Below are 14,315 nucleotides of genomic sequence, written 5' to 3'. Positions count from 1 at the left end.
AAAAAGAATGTTAAACGCTGCCTCTTGCTATCTTACCCTAAACCTTAAAAGAAGTTCTCTAGAAAACATAAGGGGGGAAAAAAGCACAAGTTATGCAGGTTGAAATTAAACATATGTTTTACTAGCAGCATTCAGATGTTGAATAAACAGAGGGATTCTCCCTGCTATATTTTCTTCAGGAAGAAGCTGAATAAGAATGATGTTTACACTCATCCAAATCATTCTGGTACCTACTGAAGTATAGCCCAATAGCGCCAAATCCCACTGGAATGGAAAAATTCCTACCACATCTAAAAATTATCCAATGCCATTATAAAAAGAAAAGTAATTCTTGTGAAAGTAGGAAATCTCAACCGCGACTGAGTTCTGAAATAATACATTCTTCAGTTCGTATCTCCCTGGGAACATCAATAATTTACAGACATAGTGCTCTTAGATTATTCTTGATTAATTATAACTTACTTTTTTTGTCTGACCAGTCTATTCTCACACCACTGCAGTAACACACCCCTTGCTCTTCCCTTACCAGGGAATATCCAAACACAGTCAAAATAAATACCAAGCAGGATTGCAGAATGTGGTTTTTAACAGGTCTACTTTTTTAATTAAAATTTTATAAAAATTAAACCCTTAGGACTTGATTTCTTTCAATATAGTCCTACTCAGTGGAGGTCAAATCATATGAGGAGCAGATGAGGGAGCTGGGGATGTTTAGTCTGGAGAAGAGTAGGATGAGAGGAGACCTTATCACCACCTACAACTACCTGAAGGGAGGTTGTAGAGAGGTGGGCGATGGTCTCTTCAGTCAGGTGACAGGAAATAGGACAAGGGGAAATGGCAAGAAGCTGTGCCAGGGCAGGTTTAGATTAGATATTAGAAAAAAATTCTTCACTGAAAGAGTTGTTGGGGCTTGGAACAGGCTGCCCAGGGAGGTGGTTGAGTCACCTTCCCTGGATGTGTTTAAAAAAAGGGTAGATGAGGTACTCAGGGATATGGCTTATATTAGGATGGGAATGGTTGGACTTGATGATCTTCAAAGGTCTTTTCCAACCTTGTGATTCCATGACAATGTAAAATACCGGTGGGAGAAATAGTAGCAAAACTTGGCAAGTATATTTAAAAAGTCTTATACTTCTACCTAATTTTAACATGTTTTAAGCTGCTTTTAGGAGTAGATATTTTCATAATATTGTTCTCTTTCCTGAAGATCTAGAGTGTGTTCAGTTTTGGCCTGTAGCCTGAATGGCAATGTGACAGGGTATAACTGCTTAGGGGACATAAGTCACAACACGGGAGTCAGATGCTAGCCAGGAGGGACATGAAAAAGAGAACATATTATGCTTTTGAAATGTTGGCTATATTTTGGTTTGTGCCTGTGGTATAAAACCCTTTCCCTATCTTTTAAAAATTCACCAGCCGTTAGGCAATTCTGCAATAAGTAAACAATTCCATGGTGAATTAGGCAATCACATCTCTTTTGTGGAAAACTGTAGGTCTTTATCTGTGTACATCTGTGAAGCTGCAAAGTACGGGTACTTCATTTTCATGTTGAAACACTTTGTTTTCAGCTTCACAGCCAAAACCACACTAAAAATTAAGTATTATAATGTAAATGTCTGCCAAGGTCAAAAATTTTATCATCCTGATAATAAGCCAGAGCTACCCACAATGCAACGTGCTATTGGAAAAAGAAAAGAAACAAAGAAATCCACGGTGCACAGAAGGAATTAGGTCTTCAGTGTTTTGTTTCACTTTTACTCAAAGTACAGGGTTTTCCTGCAGATCCTGCCTGTTGAGTCCGGGGTTTCATGTTTTGCCAGGTAGTGACATCATGTCACTTTTTATTACAAAACATTTAGTGACAAATATGTCAGAACAGAATGTAGAGAACAGTCACGACTGAATTCAAACACAATGGGGTGAATTGTCTACTCACCCCTAGCCCAGCACTTGTAGTGCAGGATTCAGGTTTGACTGCTGATTTTCCTACAGATTTATGATTCCTTTTGAGACACCCTCAGGGAAACACTGTATGTCCCTGAGGCTGTATTTGTAGTCTGCTAAAAACCAAGAATCCTTGTCAAGTCAACAGGAATCAGTCAAGAGAGCTTCTCATCTGACAGTGAATAGAATATGGTGAATAAACATAGCACAACAAACCTTGCCAATTTAACCCTTGAAAGAAGGATTTTCCAAATTGCTGTTACTCCAGCCCAAATACCTATGAAGTCAGCAGTGGTAATCAGCATCAGAATTGGGCAAGTACTTGGTACTTCTGATCATTTTGGAGCCCTCCAATATCCACAGTATTTCAGAAATTTGAAAGTGGAACTTTTATTTGATTAAAGACACATGTGATTACACTAAACTATGGGCAGAAAAGGCTCCAACATTGCTGGGTTTGTTCTGATGCCACACCACAGCTAGTGTTTGGTCAAGTAATGAGACAGACGAACCTCACAGATTCTTCCTGGCGGTCTGTATCACCGTCTCTGCTTAAAACTGTCTCTCTGGTGACTGACTACTATCCTTAATGAAGGAAAGGTGAGAAGTCAGGAAAAGAGTCACCATCTACAAAGAAAAATATCAAAAGAAAGTTTTAAGGTCGGTGATACTTGCCTAAATGATTCTATGATTCTATGCGGAAGAACTTTTACACCCTGAGGGTGACAGAGCCCTGGCACAGGCTGCCCAGGGCGGTTGTAGAGTCTCCTTCTCTAGAGATATTCAAGACCCATCTGTGGGGTCTTGAACCCACCTGTGCAATATGAGCTAGAGAGCCTGCAGGGTGTTGGAACCGATGATCTCTCAAGGTCCCTTCCAACCCCTATGATTCTATGATTCTATGAAATGAATACATGATCACAGGCTAGTCAGGTAAATACTCCAAAGGTCATTGTTGGGGAAAGCTGCCAGCAGAGTACGTGGAGGACTGAGGAATTTGACACGAGAAACCCGCTACAGCAAGGTACAAGAATTTATTGAATGCTTGCTTTCCTAGCAAGTTTTGTATAGACACATAAAAAGAGTCCTAACACATTAATTTGTGCTGTAAGTGGACACTGATCAGCAAGCAGTTAACTACAAATTTAGCTAAAGGGCAAAAAAAAGCTGTTGAGTTATCCTTTGAGACATTTAGACCCACAGGAAGGAGAAGGTTTCAGAGATGGTCCCAGTCATTTATGTGGATGTATTCCTCCACAGAGTCTCACAGCTCTGCAAGGAGAGCAACAGAAAATCCAGCAGTGGAAAGCTGGTGGAAGCAGCCCCTGTCACACCCAACATGCACAAGTAAAACAGGGCGTGATGAATATGCTAGGGCACATCCCGGATTAATAGGCTCTGCCAACAAGCAAGAGGACAGGGGAAGGGGTCATTAGTCAGGACATGCAGAATCAGCATTTCTGTGGGCCTGCCCAGATGGTCAAGTTTCCATGCAGGACCCAGCCCATGGCTAAAGCTGCCTCACCATGGAGGAAGAAACTGAAACATCCCAAATTTTCCCACAGGGCCACTTGGCATATGGGAAGATTACAGGGGATATAAATTTATCACTGATCATCATTCACTAATCTTCGCTACACACTTCTCTGTTCAAGTGAAAGAAATTAATACGCTGCAACAAGAAAACAAATGTGTATAATAGCAAGGTAAAACAACAACAACAACAAATCAAGAATAACATTAAACCCGTTTTGTTCCAAAACCATAATGTATACTACGTTTAAATCAGTCATTAGCATATATAACACTAATACAGAAGACATCTATGGCTATTGCACTGCATATAACACTTTTGTTTTACAACAGTGATGAAGACTGCTGTGGCTTTTATTCAGGACTTGGTATTTATAGAAACGTCTTATACAAAGCCTTATTGTGCGGGGTTGCAAGCTACAGTAGCATGTTAAATATACTATCCTTCTTCTGAGCTCAGTCTTAAGGGCCACACTTGACAGAATTGTGTTGCAAAGGTAAAATTAATTAATACTAACATACTTGAGCTCACATTATCGTATTATAGGATGTGTTAGGTGCCTTATCAAGCTGCCTGAAGTTAAAGGATACCTGTATAATTTTCATTAGCTAAGTAACCACAACATTTTCCTCTTCTATGTTAATAGAATATTCCAACCCATTTAGTTAAAATTTTAGAAATATGATTAAAAATTATCAAAATATTTGTTTGACTATTTAATTTCTGCAGGGTACTGCTGACTTTTTCTTGAATAATAAAAGCAGGGTTTTGCCTGACTAAATCCATTCTTCAGCCCATCAGAATTATTATTTTTTTTAAACAGACTTTATATTTAATAGCTCATAGTTTGTTTCTGTTCATCTATCTTGGTATCTAGCCATGTATCTTTAGGAAATAGCCCTGAATAAAGAAGCTGCATTAGTTACATAGCTACAGCAGTGACAGAGAGTACCACGTGACTGTTATTGTTCTATTCCACACAGTTAATTTTTGCTTCTTGTGTAGAAATCTTGAAGACGTCTTGAGATGTCTTCTTCACATCATAAGAACCAAATTTACTATGAGAGGAATTTAAGCTTACCATAAAATCCATCTACAATTGCCTTCAATATTTTGAATATTCATTAACCAATAATGGAAAGAAGTAGTAGGGTTTGGTTTTGGAAACATGTTTTTGGTATCTGTCTAAAATTTGAGACATTTTAAATATTCGGTAGTTACTTTTTATATTCTGATGCAGTGGATGGGGAAGATTAAATAGTAATGAATAGAAAATTAGAAATTTTAAACATGGTTCTTTTGCTCATACAGTTACACTTACCAAGGAAATGAAAGAACAGAAGACAAGAGGGGTACTGGAAGACTACACAGTACACACTGAGACAGCATTCGACATTTAGGATTACAGACAACCCCAAATGTCAAAGAAGAACGAAGTAGAGAATAAAGAAACATCCCAAAACACGTACTTGCATTTATGCAACACAACAAACACTGGCCAAAACAACAGGGAGGTTACCATGAGAGACATAACTGCCAGAAGCAGAAATTTGACAGAGTAGATTAAGCTGCTGGTCCATCAGGCCTGTGCTCAGCCTTTGGCTGTGACCATTGCACAACAGCTCAGAGGCAAACCTCCTTCAGCCCATCCGCAGTAAGCGATGCCATACATTGAGGAAAGCATTCCTCTGGATCCCTGTGGCAATCATCTTACTTCCTGAAGCATGAGATTAGATTACCTCATTTTAGCCTACCTACCTGCAGTTACTATTCCTTGTCATACGATTATTAGTTGAAAAATACCCAACTGCAGCTGCTGACTCTGTGATCTCCCATACTTTGGCAAGAAGTTTGGAAGAGCAGCTTTTTAACCTTGATGCATTTATGTACTTTTCTGTAATCTTGGGGAAAGAGAACACATGTATCAGGAGATTTTATGCATGTGCCTGTGATAGATAAATATCAGGAAGGAAAATAAATATTTTAAGCAAATGTGAGTGTTTCTTACAGCTAAAAATCTTCAATTAAGTCTGGTCAAGTATACTGTGGATTATAATGAACCAATCAGAACACACGTATTTATTTCAGGGGTAAGAAACATCACTCCAAGTTTTGAGTCAAATTCTATTACCCCCAGCATAGTGTTTAAATAGCAGTAAGGTGAAATATCTGTCACAGATGAAGAAGCCATACTAAAACACAATATCTTTATTGTACTAATTATTTTTTGTGCATTCAAAGTAGCATATGTCTTTCACTAGCACTGTTCATGAACTGTAGGCCAAATGGTAGCTACTTCTGCATGTGAAAGACTCAGAGAGGTTGTAACAAATGCAAGCATCAGACTCAAACAATGATGATATCATCATAAACATTTCTGCAACGATGATATCATCATAGGGTTTTCTACAATTCTGTTCTGCTCAACTGTGTTATTTCATCACTTTCTTAAATCCCCCTTATCACAGTCTCCTCATGTCAGCTTCATTCCATTCACCCCTCTCCTTCTCACTTCTCTCCTGCCATATCAAACTCTCATACTTATGTGCATACCTTCCTCTTTCCTTATCTTGTGTGTGGAAACATTGGCTTAAGCACATTCAATCAAAAAATGTACTGGAAACCTAACCCACTGAAAAAAGTAATGGACTTCATGTACATTTTACACCCATTTTCTACTATGTACAAGTGTCTAGCAGGGACATTTTGTGCAATACAGCAGGGCTGTTATTCGTTGTTCCTTAAGTGTTACCATAGAATAAATAAATACATTAGCAATTTTCAGTATTTATTTTTGGCAGGCAACTTGAGAGACAAATTATCTATCTCCAAACACAGATATAAATAAGCATAAACCATGCAGATGTTTTCCACCTCCCTGTCAGTATATTTCAACTACTTCTGGAACATGCTGAACTTGTTTACCTTTCAAACAACACAGCCCAACTTACAGAGGAACACAGCCCTGAAAAGTGCTATTTACTCCCCTCTCAAACTGACTTTGGATGCATGACACAAAAATAGGTCAACTTCCAACTGATACCAAATTGAATAGAAGATAACAGGCTATGGAAAGAATATATTCATGCCTAAGAAAGCACTTTAGAGGTAAGCCATTAAAATTAGGTGGTGGGGCTTCATAGGGTCAGTGCATTTACATGCTTAAAAATACCACTGTTGACGCAACTAGTTTTCAAAAGTTTTTATCCACATAATTACATTCACCCATCTTCCTTTCTCCAAAACATGCCAGAGTAGTTCCAAGACATGGATAATAACAAGTGACCTGAGGTCCTATCCCTGTCTTAGTAAAGTCTACTCTGGGACGTAGGAAGTGGGTTGAGACCCTAAAGCGTAAGTCTGTCATAACAAAGAAAACCATGTTTCGTACTGATGACAATATTATTAAAGAAGTCACTCCACTCTGATGCAATTTACATTCAAACAACCACAGATATCAGAAAAGTAATGAGATCTACCATATTCTTAGTACTACAACAAAAGCCTAGCCATTTAAAAGCGTACACTGAGCTCATATGCATCCACATCTCTCTAAACAGATACATTCCTAACTGCTTCTACAGTACCTTGCGAGCTGTGGAACATTCTCTGGCAAAACCTAGCTTAACCACTGTTATGCTATAACAACACCAAATCAACAGAAAAAATGCTGCTTGATGTCACATCAATCTCCTTTTTATTATTCTTGAAAAAAGTATGAATTTTTTTTCATCAGATTTCCTCTTTGGCTTTGCATAGTTTAAACTGCCTTCTGTTCTGTTTATTACAAGGTTTTATGCCCTTCTGAACCTTTCAAGTACTGCAGACGCTAAGTGTTATTCCAAAGTGCAAAGAGAGGTTCTAGGAAAAGCTACCAGAAAACCGTTTTTCATTTGACTTTTCTTTAGATACTAGATATATGGATTACTTCAGTTCTCTTTTTTTTTTTTCAGGCTGTACTGTCTGTGTTCCTATCTTCTTCCTTGAGGCTGAATTTTGTTCTCCTCAGACAGGTCAATTATGTGGGCTTAAAGAAGTGGTGGAAATACCAGCACCGGGAAGCTGCTGAAATGTCAGAAGAAACCCTCAAAGGCTTTTATTTCAGGTGAGGCTTGCTAGAGTGATATAACAAATACGTTTCCCAGTAACAGTTATTGATGTTTTCTCTCATTCATGAAGGCTGTGACACAGACTGACATCTTACTGCCGCAGAAACACTACCCAACCAACACCCCTCCAACACCCTTGACACTGTGTACTGCTGCAGATCAAACACAAATTCTCATATTACAGGAAGATTATTCTGTTAAAGTGAGTGTTGTGCCACCCCTAATTCTGAAACATTTTTATAAAAATTTGGTAAGATCTCCCAAAACCAGAGCCATGTCCCTCCACTACTCTCCACACCCTCCTAGAGCAGTTCCACTGCGCCATACCCGGAAGAGGAGCTGTGGAGCCAGAGCACACAACTCCAGCTGGGCACCATGCCAAAAGAGTTGACCAGGCAGTTCAGACCTGGCCCTACACACTCAATCACCTTTTAAAGCACCTCTGTAGTCCATCAGCCTTACTAAGAAGCCATGCAACGGATCGCTATGACTTCAGTATCTGCTGCTGACGTACCTCCCTTTCTGGTCTTGTCCACACCTCAAGTCTCAGTGAAAACTGGCAGAAGAAATGGTTGAAAAGGGAACACAAAGAAGAAAGCAAAAGCAGATAAAGGAGTTCTATAGTTAGGAATTCTTTTCCTTTCCACATTTTAGATTTACCCTTTGCTCTTAATCTGGTAGCCACCAAACATTAGTAAAAACCTGCTAACGTGCTCCTAGGATGAAAAGAACCCCACAACTCAGTAGCCCTTCAAAGAGAGATCAAGTAATTCTTGAGAGAAATTAATTTATATAATCCAAGAAGACCTTTATATTCTCACCTCAGGAAAACAGAAATAATTAAACAGACTAGTAAAAGTTTTACTATGGGTTTCATCCAGATATGATAGCAGAAAATCCTAGAACCTAAACAAGAAGCTGCAGCACCCCTGAAAGTTGAACTAATGAACCTTTTGCAAAGTGAGTTGACCAAAATTAGCATAAACACCAATAAAAACTTCTGTGATGTACTGAATTGCTATTATTTCCTACTTCAGGCAACACCTCTTGCCCACGGGGAATCCCTGTGGCTGTGCTTGGCTTTTTTCAGGGCATGGAGCAAGTTACATTCCTTTTGATTTTGGCAGAATCAACCCTGGAAATAAAATCTTCTTTTGCCTATCCTTTCCAAAGGCAAGAGAGGAGTAAGACATATTTTTGGACTTTAACATACAAAGTCATAACTGCTACATCAAAAATCTTGCTAGTAGATGGAATGGTTCTTTGTGGAAAAAATCCAGCTTCTACAACTAGCCTTCACAGTGATGCAGTCAGCCATAAATACAATACTGAATTATTCACAGTTTATTAATCCATAAAAAATAAATCTTAACTCTGTTTTGTAATTCTCATTGCTCACTAACATATACCTAGAATTGGGAAGCTGTCACTGAACAGACACATCTGAATTATGAGTGAATATATATGCATATAAATACGTAAGTATAGCTATACATGTACACAGAGAAATAAAGTTGGATGCAATAACCCAAAACTTTAAAAAAGGTAAGCTTAATGGATTGTCTTCAACTGGGCTAACCCTTGCAAGTACAAGGAGAAAAAGTAATGTTAAAAGGCTCTTGTCATATTGTCTCTGATAGAAAATAACAAATCATCGTGTAACAGTAATTACTTAAAATTCATTGAAATATAAGGTTACAATTTTGCAAAAGTATTTTTCTCTCAGGAATTCTGCAAAGCCTTATCAAACTCCAAAGACTATGTTTCTCCTTTATTTGTCACGGCTTTGATGGTGCGTGTTAGGGACCCTGACTTGATCAGTCCCTAAAGGACTAAATAGAAATCTCAACTGCTGCAGCAGGAAAAACATAGGTATTGAAAGCTCTTGAGACTGACTTTCCTACAGAATTTTCTGTCCTATTTCTGTTCTGAGAGAGTAATATTGCCATTAACACTTGTATATGATATTTCTGCACTTTTTCTATGTATTAGTTGAAAACACCTTAAATATGGCAGAATAAAATAAGGGGAAAACCCAAGAGACTCTGAAACTGACACAATTAACCATTAAAAACCACATGTACTTTTTTTTTTTTTGAAAAAAAAAAAGATATAAATTTGCATTTGATAATCCATATGTAAAACTCGTCTGGCACTCTACCTTCATTTTCCACTTAACGAATGTTTCTTATGAGAGAAAGCAGGATCACACATAATACCTTTCCTGTCAGTGCTGATGCTTAATTAGTCAACATCATGTGAAGCTTATGATAAAAATAATTGAGCTGGGCCCTTCAATCTCTGAATAGAGGCATCAACACGTAGGATATTCTCACAAGTTCTATATACTGCGAATGCAAAAAGGGAAGCTGAGGTATTCTGCAGAGAAGGACTAGTCAGGATTTTCGTCTCAGACTATAAATGCTACTTGATCTGTAGTGCACGGTTCATTTTTTTGAAATGTTTATAAGAAATTGGTAATATATAGAGATGCATTCTAAATTTTAACTAGCATTCCCTTTCTATGTCACGTTTTTTTCAGCGATGACAGTTGGCATACAAAACTTACAAAGTATTTTTCTTCCATCCTCCCCTGAACATCCAAGGTAGAAACAAACATGACATGTAATACAGAACTTCTGCATTGCAGGTGCAACAGATACACAACAGTGACAACGAGTAGAAAAGAAAAAAATCCACCAAGTCACTAACAGAAAGTGATTGGTTAAAAACATTTTTCTACGAATGACAGTGTTTAAAATATTCTGCACACAGTTTCCCTTCATCTTGATCCTCAGGGAGAAGTCAGACTTCTCTCTGATGCTTTGTCTTCTTATTTTCAAATGCATTAGTGTCTAAGTGGAAAGCAGGAAATTGCTAAGACAAAAATATGTTGTCAATGTTTTCCATACGTTAGTATGAAACAATCAAATGTGTATTACAGCATGTTTTGAAATCTCTACTTTTAAATTTGCATTAGATTACAAAATATTACTACTTTTTAACTTGCCAAAGTGTAAATTGAAAATAATTTTCTAGATGCACCAAAACTAAAGGCTTCCACTCAGTTTTCTAATGTGTCACATTTCTTTGCCAATCATCTTTCATTCTCCACATGACGCAGAGTAGGCAATACACCCCAAAAATACCTGTTTCCTTACCTCACCCAAAGTGAAGTCACAGACAGAGAAACTTTTAAGAGAAATACACTCAAAACATAGTAACATTCACAGAAAAAAATCCAAAATTACTGAAAAAGTTGCCTGTAACTACAGGAATATGTGAGGCCATCAAGGGCAAAAATCTTGTCATTAGTGGCACTGAAGAATATGCAATCCTGCAAGATATTAAACATCTGGATTACACTGTCCTTAAAATAATCTTTATATCCACGAGACTGATCACAACCTAGGTAATCCGTGTTGCTCAAAAAGAAGACATAGGAACAAAGTGATTCAGATTCCCACTGGTGTAGGAGAAATATCTTGTTAGACCCAAGGATGTTCTAAGTGTCGGGTTCACATCTAATCGATGTTTGGATCCAGCCATCTCTTCTTATCCTGCCTTGTACTCTCCACTCTTTTCCCTTGCCCAGATGATACCATCATTTAACTTGGACCATTTCCAGAATAATACATAAACGCAGTGGCTGCCAGAATGTGCTCGTGTGGGATCCCTCCTGGTGCAGAATTACCCACCAGGAACCTGGTAGACTTTATGAAATTTGAATTTCTTTCTGAAGGATTGAGATCTCATGTCAGAAACAGTGCTAAGCAAGAATGTACTCTTAATTGTACCAACACATTAAAAAAGTACTGTTTGTGCAATCATACTGAAATGAGCTCCCCACACAAAGTGATCGAACTGGGAAATCAGGAATGCATTTTCTCTAATAGCTCTAGGTTTGGTTTTTTTTCTTCTAGTTGTCTTCCTTTTGATAGCAAATATTGCATGTTTTACTGTGATAGAATTTTTTATTTTAAACAAAAGAAAATACATAGTTTGGATCTTATTTCTGGAGTTTCCAGCAGATACGTTATGAGAGGAAATTTTCTCTTTGTCTTGACATTGACATTTTTTCTTCCTAATTAGCTTTTCCGAGATGATTGTATATTTGAAACAAACAGAATACTTTCCCTCAGGGCATCAGAAATTTAATCTGTCCAATTTCCTCTCAATGGACACTGAAAACAACACAGTGTATTGTAATTCAGTGGGGAATTAAGAACTATGTGACGTAAAAAATGGAAAAAGCACTATGTAAATAAATTCATCATAGATGGCAATAAAAATATAGTGAAGAAAAATCCTTTAAGCCACCTTGTTAATACCTGACAGAACTGCCTGCTCATATTAAAGACTGCTTGTCTTTCAAAGGAGTTTAAGACACTAAATTTACATGAAACTGTGGATTTTTATATTCACAACACACTGACTGATTAGCATTAACACATTTGGAATATCTTAAACAATTTGAGGATTTTCCATTCTTTTTATCCAGCAGTCTTGTTTGTGGCTCAGAAGATTTTTTTTCTTAAACTTTGATCATTTTACAAAGATACAGTCCCCCACAGAACTCTAATTTCCTGCTATCTGAAATGTAAAAATAAATCAATAATGTTAATTATAATTACAGTTACAAGATTATGATGATAAACTGCAAAGCTGTTAACAACTTTATATGTGGAAGTTACACTTCTAAGTCTTATCAATAACAGTAACTTGGAGCAGCTTTTGGATTCTGATCAACAAGCTACTAAGAAAATACTCACAGGTCTTTATTTTAAAATTCTGGAAGATTTAATTGAAAATATTAATCCTTGTGGTGTATTCTACACTACCAGTATAGCCTGCCAGAAAAAGACCTCTACAGAATGCATTTTTAGGACAGCCAACATGAAGACTTTCACACATAGAACACAGTTAATTTCTACTGTATCCCATTTATAGATATGCTGCATACATGCATAGGTACATAGGTGTCTGTACCATATGTATATACATACACAGACATTATAGAACTTCTTAAAAGTGAACATGCGTCTCAGTCCTGTGCAGATTTCAACTTGAGCTGTGAAGTTTAAAGGGAGTGCAGAAAGGTACTTACTGATGTGTAGAGGAAACCTTCTCCATTTAGGGCTATATACAACCCAGTCTTTACACCCTGAATAGCAACAACTCGAAGTCCCACTGGTATAAGGTTGAATAACGCTGTGAAGAAAAAACATGGCCAGATATAAATATACTATGGTTATTACAATACTCTAATAAGCATCGCTGCTAAAAAGACATAACTTCCTGTATATTGTTTCTGATTTTAAACTAATTCAGAACATTTTCTTCTAGTAAAGTTAATCCTTAAATTAAAGCCTAAATATCTATCTAGTAATAGGCCCTGCAATAGTTCAGTTATTTGGCACAAGTGCTAACTTGCAAATACAAAGCACAGATGACTGGACTGTAATTATTTATGCAGCACTGCAGACATGAGTATCTCAGGCAATGTGAAAAGAGTTAGAGAACACCGCAGCTCCTTCATCAGTGTAGACTGATCATAAGCATGATGCTTGTGAGCTACCCTGTGGAAAACATCTCTCCCATTCAGGTATGTAGCTTTTTATTTTCTTAGGCATTTTTATTGTTTTGGATTAAGGTGTATGCTCACTAAGATTGCTTTCAAAGGGTATGTGATTTCAATTTTTTGTTTGTTTTGTTTTGTAAATGATATCTTTGATACAAGACGTAGTATGTAGGCCCCAGATAATGGTAGAGGCTTACCCTAGTTCAGGAAAGCTCTAAAATACATGCTTGGCTCCAAATGTGCATAATTGTTACAGAGATTAATATAGAACATGTCCAAAGACTGAAATTCGGGGGGGCAGGAATAATTAAAAAAGCCAGCTAATAGCAGATACCCTAGCAATGGTATACACCTCTGTAGCAACAAAAATAGCCACAGCTTTTATTACTGCCTGAAAAAGACCAGTGTGAAGAGTGGGAGTTTACCAGTCTCACCACAGAACAAATAAAGGAAAAGAGATGTAAGAAAGAGACATAGACCAAGTCTTCTAAAAATTATGCCACCACACACCTCAACTACGTTTACTGAGTCATACTAGATGCAAAGCGCGCATCAAACAGTCTCAGAAGAAAAGATCTGGATGAGCCAGAGTTCATGTTAAGTGGTTTTCCACAGCGGATGAGTCACAGATTCACAAGTACTTGGATGAAAACCAAAAGCACAATCTGTGTGTTCAATACAGGCAGCAAGGGCCATGGTTTCACGAAACCAGGTCTCAGGAACATAGTAACACCTACAGTGAGTTCCTCAGAATTTAGGAAGGACATCCGTAGGTGTGACCAGAAAGTGCAACCTATGAGGCTATCTAATCAGAATGCTGGGGGAAAGGCCAAAACAAGAGGAAAAGGGTCATGTAATTGCAGTGGCTAAGTACAGTTTCTCAAGGTGTGAAAACTCCTGCTTTTTCAAAGGACAGAAAGCTACAGTTCATTTATGACGAAGATGATCAAATATTTACAGCTGAGAAAAATCCATGGGTTGACTGTAAGAATTTAAAGATAGAAGGGGATAGAAAAAACCTCAAGCCTTTCCTTCAACATTCTGTCACAGAAAAAAAAATACGTAACGAGATCTTTTTAGGAACACGCAAAGACAGACTGAAGCTGGGAACTGTTCTAGCAGAGCACTTGCTATAGATGTAGAAATT

The 14,315-nt window shown here is 37.6% G+C and overlaps 1 protein-coding gene across 3 annotated transcripts in view; it reads right to left on the bottom strand.

Moving 5' to 3' along the window:
* FGF14 (fibroblast growth factor 14) overlaps window positions 1–14,315 on the bottom strand; it is a gene marked incomplete at both ends in the record, with an annotated part of 405,860 nt that overhangs the window by 81,453 nt on the left and 310,092 nt on the right. For all 3 annotated transcript variants that reach the window (XM_084262278.1, XM_084262280.1, XM_084262279.1), the window contains one exon: window positions 12,695–12,798. In XM_084262278.1, coding sequence (XP_084118404.1) covers window positions 12,695–12,798 — 104 coding nt within the window. The remainder of the gene's footprint in view (window positions 1–12,694; window positions 12,799–14,315) is intronic.

This window comes from Gallinula chloropus, assembly GCF_964237585.1.
Source record: "Gallinula chloropus genome assembly, chromosome: 1".
Classification (NCBI taxonomy): domain Eukaryota; kingdom Metazoa; phylum Chordata; class Aves; order Gruiformes; family Rallidae; genus Gallinula; species Gallinula chloropus.
This window is presented reverse-complemented; position numbering and strand designations above follow the sequence as displayed.